The sequence below is a fragment of the Semicossyphus pulcher genome, unplaced genomic scaffold (genome assembly GCF_022749685.1).
Source record: "Semicossyphus pulcher isolate SPU_LCO1_2020_fin unplaced genomic scaffold, fSemPul1.0.p SCAF_10, whole genome shotgun sequence".
Classification (NCBI taxonomy): Eukaryota; Metazoa; Chordata; class Actinopteri; order Labriformes; family Labridae; genus Semicossyphus; species Semicossyphus pulcher.
The window spans coordinates 32,167,860-32,186,792 of record NW_027211604.1 but is presented as its reverse complement, the minus strand read 5'-3'; the positions used below and the strand labels follow the sequence as shown (position 1 = coordinate 32,186,792).

The 18,933-nt window shown below is 39.3% G+C and overlaps 1 protein-coding gene across 3 annotated transcripts in view; it reads left to right on the top strand.

The window, feature by feature from the left end:
* The window catches only part of cblb (Cbl proto-oncogene B, E3 ubiquitin protein ligase), a 52,249-nt gene that overhangs the window by 19,388 nt on the left and 13,928 nt on the right, over nt 1–18,933 (top strand). For 2 of the 3 annotated variants that reach the window (XM_069667903.1, XM_069667918.1), the window contains exons 7-12: nt 2,301–2,438; nt 2,968–3,055; nt 3,721–3,852; nt 5,629–5,829; nt 7,865–8,059; nt 8,564–8,929. In XM_069667903.1, the coding sequence (XP_069524004.1) occupies nt 2,301–2,438; nt 2,968–3,055; nt 3,721–3,852; nt 5,629–5,829; nt 7,865–8,059; nt 8,564–8,929 (1,120 nt within the window). The remainder of the gene's footprint in view (nt 1–2,300; nt 2,439–2,967; nt 3,056–3,720; nt 3,853–5,628; nt 5,830–7,864; nt 8,060–8,563; nt 8,930–18,933) is intronic. The other variant, XM_069667910.1, reaches the window with a different exon arrangement.

Below are 18,933 nucleotides of genomic sequence, written 5' to 3'. Positions count from 1 at the left end.
GGAAATGAAAAGGTTTCCTGTCCAGTCTTCTTGAAGAGAGACTTGATTTGATTGCATCAAAATGGTGTGAAAGCACCTCTATTATACCCTGGGCTAAATCCAATAGTTACATTTTTTGCATGCATATTGAGCATCGCCTATTAAAATATTTTTTCTTTTTTAATGGGATAAATTCAGACTTTTGCTATGTGTTTGTTGCGATTATTCATATTGCGAAAATGACGAAATTACAATTTATTGTGCAGCCCTAGTCTGAAGCAGATATGAACGGATATGGAAAGTTCAGTGACTGTAGTTATTGTTTAAGTGACACTTCATCTTACCATTTTTCCTCTACTCTACTCCCCTATTACAGAAGGCATAATTGTCAACAGAGCTGTCAATCATGGCATTAGACCTCTTTTAATAGAATTTAAAAAATAATTAAAAAATAAATAAACACCTGGACATAAAGCAGTATATTAATAGGTAGCTATAAAGACAGAAACCATGTTTGCGAAAAATGTATCTGCCGTGTACAGATTTTATAGCTCGACCCATGTCTCATCTGTTAACATGGAGGAGGCAGGCGTTAAGTCTTATACTGCTGCCAGTCAGTAGGAGGCATTTGAGATGTCTTGGCTTCACTTTTGGGGAGCTATCATGTTGTCAGACATTTGTGAATAAGTTGTCTTAGGTAAAAACCCCATGAACGATGAACACTGAAGGAATCCCAACCTACATACAAGCAGCAAAGCACCTTGGAACAAGCTGAGCTAATGTTAGCAGCAGCTCGTTGTTTCACAGCCACTCCTAATGAGAGTCAGAGAAACAGGGATTTAAACATGAAATCGCATAATTCTGTGTTCTGCTGGTTTTTATTTACTTTAATATAAGAAGAATAAATGTGACAAACAACTTAAGTTTCTGTTTTTGACCAGAAGCAGTCCACTCCCACACAAACAACCCAATATTGTGAAGCAGCAGGCACCTGATAAAATTTAACTCACAAAGACAATACAGTTATGACTCATGATATACAGTCTATAAGTGTATGATTTCATTTCTTCACATTGTTAGGAGTAAAGACAGGCACAAATCTAAATAAATAGTAATATCAAATTGCATTACTTGTGCAATCTTTAAACTTAACAACTAAACAAATTGGCACCAGAGAATCCTGATAGTATCGAATTGGGAGATGAGCCTATCATCCCCAGCCATAGCATTCACATACACAGAAAACCTCCTGTGTCATTTTGCTCATGACCAACCTTTCCATTTAATCATGTGCAAGTCTTTTAAATTAAGGGCATAGGGCCATGAATCACACCATTTACTCCACTAAAAGGACACCCTCAAGGGCAGTATTATTTTTTACCTACTATAGGGCATTAAATTCTTATTTCAAACATGAGGGGGGAGGTGTGGAGTGGGGGTTTGCCCTCTGGAAAGTCACAAATGATTACTTTTGAGTTATTCATTGGTCGTTGAAAAGAAGAAATCGCAGTGCATCAGTACAGTGTGTGGTATGATAAGTCTTTAAACTGTGACAGTCAGTCTTGGTCTGAGTCTCACCAGTACCTGAAGCCCACAGCTTCACAAACCAAGTTCGCCAATTTAGTGTAGGTCTGTTTACTGTCTGAATGCTTGCTTAAAGCTGGCATGCATGAAGCATGCTTTCCTCTAAGCCAGTGATCGTCAACTGGCGGCCCGCGGGCTAAAGCTTCCCATACGGCCCGCAAAATAATACCTGGGTTTCCGTTATCCAGTAATTGCCATTTTTTTACCGGTAAAATCTGGTGAAGTCCGACATGAAGGCCGTGTTTGAGGATTATAATGAATTTTTCTTAGTTGAGTGTGTGTCTGTTTCTGCATGTATTTAAGATGTAAATGTATTTGTTACTGATCTGCTGAGAAGTGCAGGAAGACGTGGACACCCCCCTCCCCCCCTCGTAAAATTACGACTTTATTCTCGTAACATGTTGACTTTATTCTCGAATTTTTTTTAATTTTTTTTTTAATTCTGTGGCCCTAATAGTCTGTTGTACCGTCTAAATAGGACCCTCTGTGTTTTTTGCACGTATGTCTCCCCCAATGTCAGCTGGAATCAGCTCCAGTCCCTTTGTGACCCTTTAAAAGATAATGGATGGATAGATCTTACTATTATTTAAAATAAATATTTTTTTTCAACTCTTGACATTCAACTTGACGTTTATAACATTCTTGTATTTTTTTACTATTCCCATTTGGTTATTCAGGTTTTGTTTTTCAGCGTGTGTTTGTTAACCATGGATATCTGTTGTCTTTCTCTCTAACAGTTACATCTTCAGACTTAGCTGTACTCGGCTAGGCCAATGGGCCATCGGCTATGTAACCAATGACGGTAACATACTACAGACCATCCCACACAACAAACCGCTGTTCCAGGCCCTTATTGATGGTTACAGGGAGGGCTTGTACGTTACGACTATGACACACTCAAAAACTCATTAGTTAACTCTGTGTTCTGCCAGTTACATTTTTTACTGTGTACATGCTGTATATAAATAAAATACAATCAACTGCATCTGAGTCAGTCACGTGTGATTTGCAGTCTTTAAGGGTTCTTTCTTGGAATAGTGCATGGTTGAAGGTGTTACACTTTCCTGAAAGCTTCTTCTTGGGTGAAATAAAGTGACGACTGTGTCAGAAAGATGAGAAGATGTTTTAGACAATCTGTTTCAATCATACCTGATTAACTGACCGGCCCCAAGACAAAACAACTATATTGGCTGAAAGTGGAAAAGAGTTTCTGCTTAATTTAGTAATAATTGCTGATGGCTAAATTGGACTTTTTTCAATACATTAACAACTCATATGGTGCTTGAGCTCTTCACATTGTCGAGTAATATTTTGTACTGGATAAGATGTTAGAAGACAACAATGCAAATGTCTTTCCGTTTGTGTTTAACTGTTAGCTCATTTCAACTTTGTTCTCGTCCGCAGCTACTTGTTCCCTGATGGTCGCAGTTACAATCCTGACCTTACTGGTTTATGTGAGCCAACCCCTCATGATCACATCAAAGTGACACAAGTAGGTGTGTGTGTGTGTGTGTGTGTGTGTGTTTTAGTGTAACTATTGCTAGATAAACGGCGGATCCAGAGTCAGCCACGTGTAAAATACAGCCTCACACATGCATATGTGCATCCTCCGTGTGCTAGCACAGCTAGTGGTGTGTTCATCCAGTCAAGAGTAGTGTTTACTGAATGTGTTGATGTCTGAGTTTTACCAGTTGATTATGTATAAGGAGAAAATCAGAGGCTTGTTATGTGTTACAGGGACTTTCTGAAATAAATATATTTTTACATGTGTTTTCCTTACAGGGGAAGTCAGTAAATGTGAAGTGGTTTAACACATGGGTCATATACATTTTTTGTATGTATTTGTATGTATGATGTATTTTAGATATTTTATTTTGTTTCATAAAATAAAATATATGGAGATGGCAGAATAGACCCGTCTCCCCTTTTGACAAAAACATGAATTTTGACTTACGAGTTTAAGGTTAAAGAATTGCTTCTGATTTATTTATGGGATGTCTGTGAACACAGAATCTGAGTTCAACATAATGGGCCATGATGGGAAGCTCGTAATGCATTCTGTACACATGTGTCTGTCTATTTGTGTGTTTTTTTCTCATTTGTACGATGATACATGCAATACTTGATGACTAACAGGAGTTTGCTCTGCTTGTACAGGAGCAGTATGAGCTTTACTGTGAGATGGGCTCCACCTTTCAGCTTTGCAAGATCTGTGCTGAGAACGATAAAGATGTCAAAATCGAACCCTGCGGTCACCTTATGTGCACATCCTGTCTTACAGCCTGGCAGGTATCACATGGTTCAAAGTTTTGATCTAGAAATGAGTTCATGCAGTATTTTAGAGGCATCTGTGACTTGGCCAAAGCTTTTGCCATTCCACATGTAGATTGGACATGGTTGGAATCTTTACATGTCCATCATCTAATCATCTTTGTCTGTGCAATAGTCCGTCCAAAATCTCAAAACTTAACTCACAAACACTGCTAATAGTGTATTTCAAATTAAATGAAAGAAACCTAGTTTGAATAGGTGTGTGCATGTTTATGCATGTAAGTGAGAAAATACTACTAAATAATAGTTCTTTCATCCTCTTGTGCGAGATACATGGTAAAACCCCTCTCTTACTTCCTTCCTGTGTCCTTGCATCTTTCCAAGTTGCCAAGCCAAGTTGTCCCGTATTTCCTTCCTCAATTACAAATAGTGAGTTGGATAGAAAGAGGGAACCCTCCTGACTACGAGTAAGCACTGACTCAATGGTGGTTCTGACTTTCCTTACACATTAGTCAGCTGGGGTGGAACAAACGTACACCTCTCACTTACAGCTGACTGATGATCCATGCAATTCCACATCCTGTACTTTTTTATGACCATTATTAATCTCTGCTGACTATGGTGTCCCTCAAAAGTGGCTCTAGATTACATTAGATGATAATAATTGGCAATTTGTTACTAGTTCTTTAAACATAGGATGGAGTCAACATTGTCCACAGTCTCCACAGCAAACCATTATTTTCAGAGACAGCATGGTTTGCTTTTCATTTTGTAATTTTTAAAATTTATTTGGTGGCTTTAAGATTAAAAGAAGTCTAGATTAAATGGCTAGAAATGTCCAACCCTGGGGCGCTGGTTGATAGAGCAGGTGCCCCATGTACAGAGGCTTCAGTACTCGAAACAACGATTGCAGGTTCTACTCGTGGTCTGCCGATCATTTGGTGCACGCCATCCCCCACTCTCTCCTCCCCACATGTCCTGTCTCCCTTCAGCTGTCCTATCAAATACACTGCTCAACCCAATCTTTATTAGGCTAAATGTTAAAGGTGGATATATTTATAACAATTGACCGACTTTGTTCTGAAACAGGAAGAAGCCTGTCTCACTGTTTCACAAAAGCTTTAGCCTAATGTTTGAATTTGCTTATGACTTGTTATATCAAGTATTCACTTTAAAGTACACTGTAGATGACTGCTACTGTTAAATGTGAAAGGAGCCATTTATATCACCACATCTCAAGAGAACAATAAGCCTGTTATATAATTTCCACAGTGATGGTGGAGAGCAAGCCAAAGTAAAAAAAACCCAATGAATAATTGACTCATCCAGGTGGCAAAAACATTACTTCAAATAATTGTAATGTCGCCCACACTTTGTCTACGGGGTGTTAAGGTAGCCAACTGATTGGCTAACATTACACCATATTATTGCATATATATTGTTTTAAATGTTTGTTCCACTGCCCAAACGGTCTATGTAAACTAGATATCTGAATACAACTTCATCTGTCTGGCTCCGTTCCTATTAAACTCTCTCTCTTTACATTCTTCACCAATTCCAATTAGGATTAAGTTTCTAACATCCCCCTCCCATCCAAGAGATACTTAATCTTAACCATGCCCAGGTGTTTGCAGCAACAGGCATTATGCTAGATGGTCCAAGTAATCCCTTATGTTTACCAAACAGTATAGCAACAGAACCATACTCTCCAGATCATGAGATGTTGGATTATTACTGCTTCCATTGCCTATGTGAATTCTATTTAATGCAAACTTTTTCACTTATCTTTTCCAGGAATCAGATGGTCAGGGTTGTCCTTTCTGTCGTTGTGAGATCAAAGGCACAGAGCCCATTGTTGTGGATCCTTTTGACCCACGAAATGAGGGCACTAAATGCTTCTTCCTGGACCAGCACAGCTGCCCCATGCTGGACCTGGATGACGATGAAGACAGAGAGGATTGCCTTGTCATGAATGGACTGGCCAACATCAGGAAGGTTAAGACCACTAGTAATATCTGAACGTTAATCTATTGATGGGTTGATGAAAGGGCACAAAGGCAACTGATTGCTTCTTTCTTTAGTTATTTACATTACAGGGAAAAGTCCAGGAAGCGGGCCGCACAGTGGTGCAGTGGTTAGTGCTGTCGCCTCACAGGTAGAAGGTTGCTAGTAGTCCTAGTAGACATAGGGGGCCTTTCTGTGTGGAATTTGCATGTTCTCCCCGTACATGTGTGGATTCCCTCAGAGTACTGCAGCTTCCTCCCACTGTCCAAAGACATGCTTGTTAGGTTCATTGGCGCATGAATTGCCCGCTCTAAATTGCCCAATAGGTGTGAGAGTGAGCGTGAAAGGTTGTCTGTCTCTGTGTGTCAGCCCTGTGATTGACTGCCGATCAGTCCAGGGTTAACCCCACCTCTTGCCCAATGACAGGGATAGCCACCCCCGACCCCCACCCCCGTATTGTTACAGTATATTGTAATGCACTTAAACACCATGAAAAATTCATTGTTTGTGTAAACAAATATGCCAATAAGCCTAATGCACATTCTTATTTTGATTATTAATACATGACAGTTATCAGTCATGTGTAAAAACATGTTTCAGGATCTCATGAAAATCAATTGTTTTTCACATGTGACTAGGTCATCTATGGCTAATGAAACATAAGTATGACTAGGAGTGGTCCATGAATAACCATTTAAATTTTGAGGTTGATGAATTGCATAATTTTGGTGACATTTAGCCTGCTTCCTGATGCCAGTCGGTGGCGCTATGACTATGACTCAATTATGACATGGAGAAATGTTCAGTCGCGCACATGTTATCGAACATGTTCTGTTGCTCCAGAATGTACAGACTGTAAAGTTAAGCTTACAACTTAAAAAAAACAGAGCTTTGTTATTAAGCATCAGGAAGGTCCTGAGTCTTTTCGGACCACATTTAAGGTAAATCCTTTCGTAACACTTTCTTTGAAGGGGTGTGCATAAGACTGACATGACACCTTAATAACCATGACATGACATCTGTCATGAACATGAATGAGTCTTTATGAATGTTCATGACTGTTGTCATTAGGGGCCTTCGGTCAATTATGTCATTTTTAATGCAAAGTTGACATTATTTGAGATCAATTTGAGATCAACTTTGCATTAAAAATGACTGAATTGTGAAATGAAATTGACCGAATGACACTTAATGACAACAGGTGTCATGTCAGTCTTATGCACACCTTTTGTGTCACCAATCCTTTTAATGTGCTAGGAGCAGTTCGAGACATGTAAGCATCTGCCAGGAATACCTTTTAAATGAACACTAAATTCAAAATGGACCAACTTACCATGGTGATGTAGGGTAGGCACAATGAGAGTTTATGTAGATATAATTTGTTGTGAGGACTACTTCAATCTCTTGAGTTAAATTCCTAAAACATATTTAGGGGGTGCTTTTGAGTTTTTCAAAGGGGTTCCTGTTTCATGGTGGAACAAGCAAGTTGTCCACCTCACCAGTGCAACTGCTTTCCATAAAAATGTAAAAGCCTTGTGACTATGAATCATTTGAGACTGCATATATCTCTTGAAGCCTGGCCTCTTATGCAGAATGTAAAATATGGGACAGTTTGGACAGTGTTAAGTAAAACTACTACTTCTTTATGCGTGCTTTGCAAAATTGGTCACCATGCCACAGCAACACCAATGCCATAAAGTCAAAGCTTTGCGATTTAGCATTGCAATGGTCTTTAGATGTCACATACCAAATTTGAAGCAGCTGTGGTAAAATCTTTTGGGGGAGAATGTTAAAACACATCTTCTGTAAAAGGCATGTGATGTAAAATGGCTGTCTTTCTCTTGGACTTATGGTATAGCATGTAGAGACTTTTTTCATATCTGGAAATCATACATCTTTACACCATATTTATTAGATCTACATCAGATTTACTAATTGCTAATCAAATTTACGAATTGTCTTAAAATGCTTAAACACACAAAAGCTGATCAGGAATGAGTAAACTGACAATTTACTTTTCTCTCAGCACTGTGCCGAGCGTCAGAACTCCCCCATGGTGTCTCCTAGCTCTTCACCTGTCAGCCAACACAGAAAAGCCTACGGAGGAGAATCAAGCCACAGCTTGCAGCACCTCAGCCTTCCCCCCGTTCCACCACGGCTTGACCTCATCCAGAAGGGTGCCATCTGCTCCCCATCTTCCAGTCCCACCAGTTCCCCAAAGGTAAATAACTGCATTCCTACATACAAAGAAGAATGCGTCACCTGTATTTTCCTGCACATAATCTTTAAAATCAAGCATCCATAAGCTGACCCCAAATAGTTTCAAACAAATTTAATATAACCTAAAATATGGAATGGGCTTAACAGGAGGGGTTAAAAGAGGAATGTTAAATTACAGAAGGGAATTTAAACGCATGAAACAGTTCAAAACAGTTCTAGGTTACTGCAACAAAAAAATAAATACATCTAAACACATTAAAAAAACATAAGTAAACAATGGAAAGACAAGAAGCACTTTGGTGAACCAGAGTGGAAGTGAGTCATGTTTGGATTTTTAAAGGACTTATATGCCAGAGATCATGTCATTTGACAATTTCTTATTAGTAGCTTAAAAAGTTGGAAATGACTGCGGAAAAAATTGGCAAGTTTCAATATTTTACCTGCAAGTTGTTTAGATTGTCTTCTGTGATATCAGTGAATAAAGCATATCCTTCCATCTCTCTAGGGTTCGCCAGGCATGTCCAGGAAGCAGGATAAGCCTCTTCCAGCCCCACCTCCTCCCCAGAGGGAGCCACCTCCGCCACCACCCCCTGAGCGTCCTCCTCCCATCCCTCCAGAGTCACGCCAATTATGGCTCTCCAGTTCTTCTTCTATGTCTTCCTCTACCAGTGTGCTGACAGATTCCCAGATGCCCCCTCAGCCATGTTGCCCCAGAGACGGCTCCTTTGCAGATGACAAGAGGACTGGATCTGAGCATCTGCTCCAGCTAGGACCCACTGGCCTGAATGGAAGACCACTTAGTTGTCCAGCTGCAGGATTTGGGAGGTTACATAACAGAATGGATGAAGCAGGAAACTCGGAGAGCTCCAAGGTAGGGCTAAGATGTCACTCATTAATAAAAAGAAGTAGGTAAACAGCACTTTGTAGTTTCCATTATATTGTATTTTCTTTTATTTCTTGACTATTCTACAAAGTGCTGACCCAAGCAGCTGATCCGGTACCGTGCCCTGCATGTGTAGGTATACAGGGCCATTGTGCTGAGTAAGACAGATAAGTACCTCGTACAACCCCCCCTAAAGATCTATCCCTTTAGTATAGGCACTACAGAAAATTATATAATCTAAAACGTGGAAACACAAGGTGCAGAAAAGGCTTACATAAATCCTATTGAAAATAAAAAAATGTGTCTAACATTACAAAAGAACATCAAAGTGACGAAAACTGGCTAATAACACTAATTATGGGGTAAAGAGACAGTCAGCATAGTTTAATTAAGAATATTTAAACTAAAACAGTAAGACATTAAATATAATAAAAACATGCATTCACCCTGAAAATAGTAGGACAACAACTGATTTAATGTAGATTTCAGACAGAATTTAGACAGTCCAGGTAATATGTGCCCAATTTGAGGTGTAACTGTAAGGATGGCCGAGTGGTTAAGGCTCGAAATGAATATATTTACATATATATATATATATACATATATATATATATATATATATATATATATATATATATATATTAACAGTGCAGCAATGCAAAAACGAAACTGGAGAAAAATAATATTTGCAAAAATAAAATAAAAACAGAACAAAATGCAAACAGTGAAAAGAAAGAAATGACTGCTCTATTAAAGGCCCAAAAGTCTGGGCTCTTGCAGCTTTACGCTCTGTGCTTCACTTCACTTTACTTCAGACAACCAGAAGACTGCCACAACTCCTGCCACCACTCAACTCCCTCAAGGCCTCCTGCTTCCCCCCAAGCCGGCTTGATGTAATTAATTATGAGCGGATCTGTGTAGCACTTCTGTGTGTGCACTTTATTCTATAGGTTAGGTCCTCTCAGCCAACTTGATGGCTTCCACCTTCCCACTTGTGGTCTGATCACACTCCCCAGCACAAAAACCTAAATACCGTGTCTCACGCTTTGTAAGAAGTACACTTGCCAGGGTGGATGGTCAAGCCAGCCTCTTTGACTTTGTTCAACACAGTCTGTAGATGACACAAATGTTCCTCACATGAGTTGCTGAACACCACAAAATCACCCTGGTAGGCTGTAGCAAATGGCTCCAAAAGGTGTTTGGAACACTGGGATTTCTCTGCATTCTGGTGTGGACCTGCCAGTAGGCCTAGCAGAGTTCAAGAGTGCTGATGTACTGTAGCTCGAGCCTCCAATCCTGTCCACCAGATCATCAGTCCTTGGCATACAAGTCCAGTTTACTCACACCATTCACTTTTCGAAAGTCCAAACAGAACCTCAGGGTTCCGTCCTTCTTGGGGACCAAGATGATCGGGCTGCTCCACTTGCTGGACGGCTCAATTACCCCCAGTTGCCTCATTACCTCTAACCCCCTCTTCAAGACCAGCAGATGTTCTGGGACCCTGTCCCTGTAGATGGGCTGGCAAAGGGGCTTGGGATCCTTTAAGGTGATGTGGTGATGGGTGATGTCTGTGCGGCCAGGAGTATCCAGGAACAGGTGCAGGGCAGGATTCGAAGGAGCTCTTTCTTCTTCTCCTCCTCCAGGTGGCTCAAGTCCAGCTGTGCCTCCCCCTCTGGTCCAGGTAGGTTCTGCTCTCCTGGCTCCTCTTCCTCCTCCACAGCCCTGGGGGGCGCCAAAGGACTTCAGGGGAGGCGCAGCGTGAGAAAAAGTTAACCAGAAAAAATAACTTCAAACATCTGGTTAGCAAACTGAGAGAGGGAGATGCCCTCACAATTTCCAAAAGTCCACAACGTCTTTAATCTGAAACTAACGGTGGAGTTCATCCGAGCCCTTTTACTTCACAAACTCCATTTGAAGCTGCACAAGTCCAAGCTGGTCGCTTATTTGGTTAATTTCATTGACCTCAATCAGGAATGGGTTTTTCGCAATTAAAAATAATTGCTTTGATCATTGATGTTGAGAAACCTGACTTGTTGTTTTGCTTGAGTTCAGTCAGCACATCACAGAATTATGACTGACAGGATGGGGCAGCATCCACCTGCAGCTGTAGCATCACTTCTGCGAGGGGAGGAAAAGCGATAATCAGAACTGCAGACACTTTGTTCGAATACATATAATTTATCCAAAAATCCTCAGACAGCCATGTAGAGCTCATACACAGTCTTGTTTCTTCCCTGCATCTTGACATTACATTTGTTCAAGTGCTGTGTAATGTCACACAGGAAAGCAGCAGAAACACCCACTCCTTGTCATCCAAAAAGGAAAAACAGGAAGTCTTCCCTTGACCCACAATAAAGGCTTTCAGTGGTTCAAGCATGTCCATAAAATGTGCAAGCATACGTTCTTTGGATAGCAATCTGATCTCTTACAGTGAGTGTTAAACTCCTCACATGGCGGTTAAAAGTTGGAGTGTTTTTGGACTTCCGGTTATGGCGGTGATCTGGTTGGTGGTGTAGTTCGAGTGCTCCCTGAACGGTCCGACATTTCCCCGGCTCTAATGTAATTAACTTGACCATTTCTGTGAAATTCTTATGGGGAAATACCAACTAAGAAACGCTAAGACCACAACGAGTCCAAATAGTGAGGAAACCGAGGATATGGCGACAGGAGACGTCGATAGAGGTGGAGCTAACGCGCATGCTACGATGGATGCCCTGCAAGCTAGCATAGACGCTATCCGCGCTGACATAAAAGCGGGACACTTAGACATGAAAATGGAACTGAGCGGATTTTGTGAGACAATCAAAAGAGACATGAAGGAAGAGCTCGGAAACTTTAAGGAAGAAGTTAACCAGAAACTAAGCAAGATCGGGGGCAGAACTTAAGAACACAGAGGCTAGGATGGAGGAGGTGGAGAAACGAGTGGCTGAGGTGGAGGAGTGGAATGTTGACGCGAAGGATGCGCTTCTCCAGGCTTTGAAGGAGCAAGAGCGCATTCTGTCCAGTTAACAGATTTGGAAACACGCTCCCGCAGAAATAACCTCCGCATCTTCGGGATCCCCGAGGGAGAGGAGGGGAACAATGCCTGTGAGTTTCTGCAGAAATTCATCAAGTCAGAGTTACAACTCCCCGACATTGACCTCAAAATACAACGCTGTCACCGGTCACTTGGACCTAAACCACCACCGCAAGCTGCCTCGAGATCTGTGATCACTTGTTTCCTCGTGTATAAAACCAAGGAATTGGTGCTGAGCACCGCATGGAAAAAGAAAGAAGTACTTCTCGATGGGAAAAGGGTGTACTTTGACCACGACTATCCAGCTGAAGTTATAAAGAAGAGGAAGGAATATGCGCCATTGAGGAAAGTGTAAAAAAAACGGGGACTTAGATTTCAAAAACCCGCACCAGCAAAACTCTGGGTCTTTTATGAAGAAGGACCCACCACATACAATAATGCAGAAGAGGCGACGGAGGATATGCTGAAGAAGGGGATACTGACAGCTGACGAAGGAATCGACGAGGGTGACATACCCGCCGACACACCCCAGACAGCTGTGACACCCAGCAAGAAGCTTGAAAAAAACACATGGCAGACCAGTGGCTCCTCCAGACGTCGGAACCGGGCTTCTGACATTGAGCAGGCCAGAGAAAAGCTCCGGAGATTCCAGCAAGCTACTACACTGCAGGAGAGCATGACCTGAGATGCACGCGTGAGTGATAATGAGAGGAAAGCAAAATTATCAATGATGATAATTATTTCAAAGACTTGATCTGTCAGGAGTTTTTTGTGAGGGTGTTTTCTCTTTTATTTTTGATTGAACACTTGTTGAATGTTAAAGTTCTTAGCTCATAATATTATGAAAATACTGACTGGACTGTTTCACTGGGTGTCAGAAACTACACCAAACCACTGATTGTGTGAACTAAAATAACGCTTATAGGACGATGTTAGGATGCATCTGGAGGGGCCCTCCTTTTAGAGGCCTCCCCTCCCTGTTCAGAAGTTGTTACTGTACTTCACTGTTGGAGATTATCTCTGTTTGGTTGTTTTGTTCAGCACAGATGTTTTTTTTTATTTACAAGTTTGGAATAATGGAGGGGGGAAATAAGTACGTTAGAATTAAGAGGTAGAATGTTAAATCAGGAATACAACATAATTACTTTAAATGTTAATGGTCTGCAAAATCCTGTCAAAAGGAGCAAGTTGATAACTAAAATGAAAAGAGAGAAACAACATATTATTTTTTGGCAGGAGACTCACCTTAGTGATAAAGAGCATGAAAAGTTTAAACACTTGGGCTTTAAAAATACATATCACTCATCCTACAAACATGGACAAAAGAGAGGTTATAATATTAATCTCTAACAAAGTTGTGTTCAAGATCTCAAAACAGATAAAGGATACTGAGGGGAGATACATTCTAGTGAAAGGCTACATTGACCACAAGCAGGTAACACTATTAAATGTGTATAGACCCCCAAGTAATGATAAAACATTTATGAAGAAAATATTTGACTTGATTGCTGAAGAGACTGACGGGGTCCTTATTTGTGGTGGCGATTGGAATATACAATTACAACCCTCCCTTGACTCCACTAATGTAACAAAAAGAATTAATTCTGGGTCGGTCACTGTTAAGAAACTTCTTCTTGAAGCAGGTATGATGGATGTTTGGAGGGAACTATACCCAACAGCAAAGCAGTTTACCTTTTTCTCCCACCCCCATAATGCTCATTCAAGAATTGACTACTTTTTCATGTTTAATTCAGAAAGACACAGAATCTTAAAGTGTCAAATAGGGGTCAAAGATATCTCAGACCATGCGGGTGTATATCTATCCCTTCATCTGGACTGAAATTAAAGACACGACATGGAGGCTTAACACAAGTTTACTAAATGATCCTTTGTGCAACCAATACATTCATAATTAATTTAAAGAATATCTAGAACAAAATGATAATGATGAAGTGTCTCCAGGTACTGTATGGGATGCCGCTAAGGCAGTAATAAGAGGAAAACTTATATTGTGGTCCTCAATTAAAAAGAGGGAGAAACAGAAGCAAATAAAAGACTTATTACAGGAACTGAAAAACCTAGAAATGAAACACATGGAACTTAATGATCCCAAATTATTAGATCATATAAAACTCACTAAACAAAACTTAAACAAACTATATGATAGTCATGAGGAGATAAAGGCAAAGTTCATCAAACAAAAGGTACTATGATAATGGACCAAGAGCTAAGAAACTGTTAGCCTGGAGGATAAGAAGGCAACAAGAGGAAAGATCCATCCATAAAATTAAGGACGCGCAATCTGGAAAAATATGTTATAAATTAAAAGAAATACAAAAGTCCTTTGAAAATTACTATAAAGATTTATACACACAACCGAAAGGAGCTGATCCTTTGAGTATTACACATTTTCTTAACTCACTGGATTTACCATCCATTGGATCAGATCAGAATAAAATAATGATGAATGACATAACACAAAAAGAGCTGGATAATGTGTTCTCGAGAATCAAAACAAACAAAATGCCAGGTGAGGACGGATACTCCGCAGAATGGTACAAAACATTCAGAGAGTTACAATCACCAACATTATTGAAATGCTTTAATTTTACACTTAATGGAGGAGAAATACCAACTTCTTGGAGACATGCCATTATCTCAGTAATCCCTAAGGACGGCAAGATAAATCTGAGTGCGGTTCATACAGACCTATATCGATTTTAAACTTAGATTATAGACTATATGCCTCAATAATCGCAAAAAGATTAGAAAATATTATCCCGGACATAATAGATGAAGACCAGACGGGGTTTCTCAAAACCAGACAGACACAAGATAACGTAAGACGGGCCTTACATTTAATGGAGCATATGAGCAAAAATAAAGACAAATCCATTGTTCTCAGCCTTGATGCCGAAAAGGCATTCGATTCAGTTAGTTGGGAATACCTATACCTAACATTACATAAATTTGGCTTTGATATTAAAGTCGTCTCATATCTAAAAAATTTATATCATTCTCCCTCAGCCAGAATCAAAATAAACGGTAGTTTGACCGACCCTGTGCCACTTAAAAGAGGCTGTCGGCAGGGATGTCCCTTAAGTCCGGCCTTGTTTGCACTATTTATCGAACCTCTGGCTCAGGCAATGAGGGAAGACCAGGACATAAGAGGAATTTGGATTAAAGACACTGAGTATAAGACTTGCCTATACGCAGACGACGTATTGATCACTCTTTTGCAGCCAGATTTGAGTTTACCAAAATTAATGTCCTCCTTGAAAACATTTGGTTATTACTCGGGTTACAAGTTAAACACTCATAAAACACAAGTTATCTCATTTAACTATATTCCCTCAGTACAAATAAATAACCTGTGCAATTTTAAACTGGAGAATAATATCATTAAATATTTAGGAATAAAAATTCCAAAGGATTTAACCAACATCTACGCAATTAACTATCTGCCAATTACTAAGGAGATAAAGACAGATTTAAATAAATGGAGCTTATTACCACTGGACTTACATAACCGAATAGACATAGTTAAAATGGACATCTTACCACGACTGCTTTTTCTTTTTCTGTCAATACCAATAGAAATACCTGAGAAACAATTAACAGAGTGGAAGAGAATGCTATCTGGGTTCATCTGGAAAGGCCTTAAACCAAGGATCAGGTACAAAACACTGCAACTGTCCAAAGAAAAAGGAGGACTATCTTTGCCAAACATAGTGAACTACTACAAATCTGCACAGCTTAGATATTTGATTCATTTGTGCAACCCATGTTACTATGCTAAATGGAAAAATCTAGAACTAAGCCAACTGGACATTCCCCTCCAGAGCTTGCTTGGAGACAGAAATCTATACTTGCTGCATAAACAAAGCTTGGACAAGAACGCCCCTAAACATCTGGTTTGGTGAATGTCGTAAATACAAACTGGAAAACCACATCAAATTATTGCGATGGGTGGCACATGATAAAGATTTTAAACCCGCCCAGATTGATGGGCGTTTCAAACAGTGGCTCTCCAAAGGTATTACAACATACTGTCTTATTTCTGATAAAGGGAGACTACACTGTTTTCAAAAACTTAAGGACAACTACAATTTAGAAAATCAAGACTTCTTCAGATACCTTCAAGTTAGAGCTCATTTTAACTGTGATATAAGAACAACAGAGGAAGGCAATTCTGATTTAATTAACATTTTGATTGACGCATACAAATCTAAACTAAACCTGAAATTGATTTCCCGAATCTATTCCTGTTTACAATCACTCAATGGCTTTTCCACTCTTTACGTTAAATCCAACTGGGAAAAAGAAGCAAAAATAACCATTTCAGAAGATGAATGGCTAAATATTTGTAAAACTCAAATGAGCACTTCCAGTTCAGGTCACTGGAGGGAGTTTTCGTGGAAAAATATGATTTGATTTTTTATCACTCCAAAAATTTAACAGCATCAGAAAGGTCAGCCCAGTTATGGAAGGTGCTGGAGAGAGTGTGGGAATGCTCAGGAGGACCATTTCCATGTCTTCTGGGACTGTCCGACTATACGATCCTATTGTGCAGGATGTAGTGGAGGAAATTAAAACAATAGTAGGCTTTGAGATTAAATATGATTTTTGCACAATTTATCTTGGTAATATATCCCCCACAATCAATGTTACTGATAAATATTTGATAAAAAAGCTATTACAAGAAGATGGATATCAAAAGAGTCCCCATCGAAAGAGGAGTGGATTGCAATTGTTAAAGAAATATATGACATGGAAAAACTGACTTTTTCTTTGAACCTGTGTATGGACAAATTCACTACATACTGGAGGAAATGGACAGCTCATCTCGAATAATTTTTATTTATTTTTTTATTTTTTTTCGTTTTTTTTGTTTGAGTAAATTGCCCACTAATGTCCTGTTCGATGTACTCTCTCAATGCTTATTGTGCACCCATATGAGAGGGCTTCTGCCCTGTTTATATGGGAAGGAAAGACTATGGACAAGTGGAACAAAAGGACTGAAGTGTCTCTAAACCCTGGACCTAGCTCTATCTCTTAAATTGAACACGTTATCATTATGGCTCATCTTCCCCCAGTACATTTTTTTTTTAACATCTGTGCTCTTTTTTCTTTCTTGGATACTGTAAAATCAATGATGTAACAAAAATAAAGTTAAAAATAAAAAAAAAGTTGGAGTGTTTTGTTGCATGGGCCCAGATGTAATTAACCACTTTGATTGCATTTGCCATCACATCATTTAGACACTTGAACTTTGCAAATGTGGAGTGCAGTTCTGGATAAAGTACCTGAAAGCCATATTTGAGTAAAAGTACAGCTATCAAACCAGAAAAAGACTTTGGTAAAGGTAAAAGTCAGCTACTCTAATATTACTTGAGTAAATGTCTCTGATCTTTTTTGTACTTAAGTATCAAAAGTATATTTCTCATATTAATTATACTTAAGTATTGAAAGTAAAAGTACAAGTATGATGTTAATGAAAAAGAAAGTGGTCAGAGTTTCGAGAGTTATTAACTTTATTATTTACTGTTAACCTTCAAAAATGGATTCACTTGAAGAAAAAAAACTTCACAACTTAAGATCGCATTTTTACGATAATCAACCTCTATGATGCTATTTTTGCACTCTGGGCCCCTTATTTACATTCAGAACAATCATGTAAAATAATTTGAGGTGTGTACCTCACATTTGATGCACAGCTGCTATTATTAAACGTTTAATGATCAGAGTTGGAGAATAAATGCATTTATTTTACCATCGGGTAATATTTCAAAGGGTTTCATACAATCACACATATTTTCAGATACATTAATGAGGTGTAGTGTCTGCTGTTTACCTCTCATCATCTGCTGCTGCTGGTCTCTCTCTCCTCTCTCTATTTATCATCTACGTCTGTCTGTCTGTCTGATTCACAGACTGGCATAAAAGCAAGCTGTGTGATCACACAATCCATGCACGCTGATCAAAAAATAGCACCTTAAATCATTGGGGGCGTAAGAGATTGACATGATTTGCATTTCATCTGATAATGTTTCCCTTTTTAAATATGTTTTGGGGATTTTTTTTTCAAGTAGAGCTGTATGCGGCTCAGGAGCCGCCGGTTAAGTATTGCCGCTGTGGAAGAAAGGAACAGAAATAGAAAAAAATTGTATTTTATAACATCTAGAAAGACGCAATGCAGAACTATTAAAAGACATTTAAAGACGTAAGAGGATCTTTTTATTCTAACTTAATTTTTACAAATTGTTCAAAGGTTTTAAACTCTGTCACCACCTTCTTCCCCTGCAATTTTACTAATGCCTCTCAAGAGACGAGTGAGAAGTTTTTAATCTCATTTATAAATAAAGGACATAAGGCAACAAATCACCCAGCCAGGCCATATTTTATATGCCAGTAGGGAAACTTTATTTTAGCAGTTTTGAATCTGTAACCCTGCACTTTCTATCCGAAATCATATTCCATACGAAATCAACTACGTGCAGCCTTGAATGTATTACCACCAAGTTCTGTAAAAAGGTTTTTAACACTGTGGACCCAGTAATTATCAACATCTCTTTGAAAGAAGACAGATTTCCACCTGTTTTTAAACACACTGTGGTTCAAACCCTTTTAAAAACAACAACCTTAATCCATCTGATCGTAAAAATTTTAGGCCAATTTTTAAACTTCCATTTTTATCAAAAGTTTTAGAAAAAGTGGTTTCAACCCAACTTATATATATTTTTCAACTCCTGCCCTCGGCCCTTTGCCGCATGTCATCCCCACTCTCTCTTCCTCTGTTTCCAACTCTATCCACTGTCCTCTGTTCAAATAAAGGCATAAAATAAAAGCCAAAAAAATAATCTTAAAAAACAAAAAAACATATAGAACGAACCTACCAGGTCACCATAGGTAATTACTGCTCCTCTACCACTAAAACGACCTGTGGTGCACCACAAGGTTCAGTTTTTCATCCAAC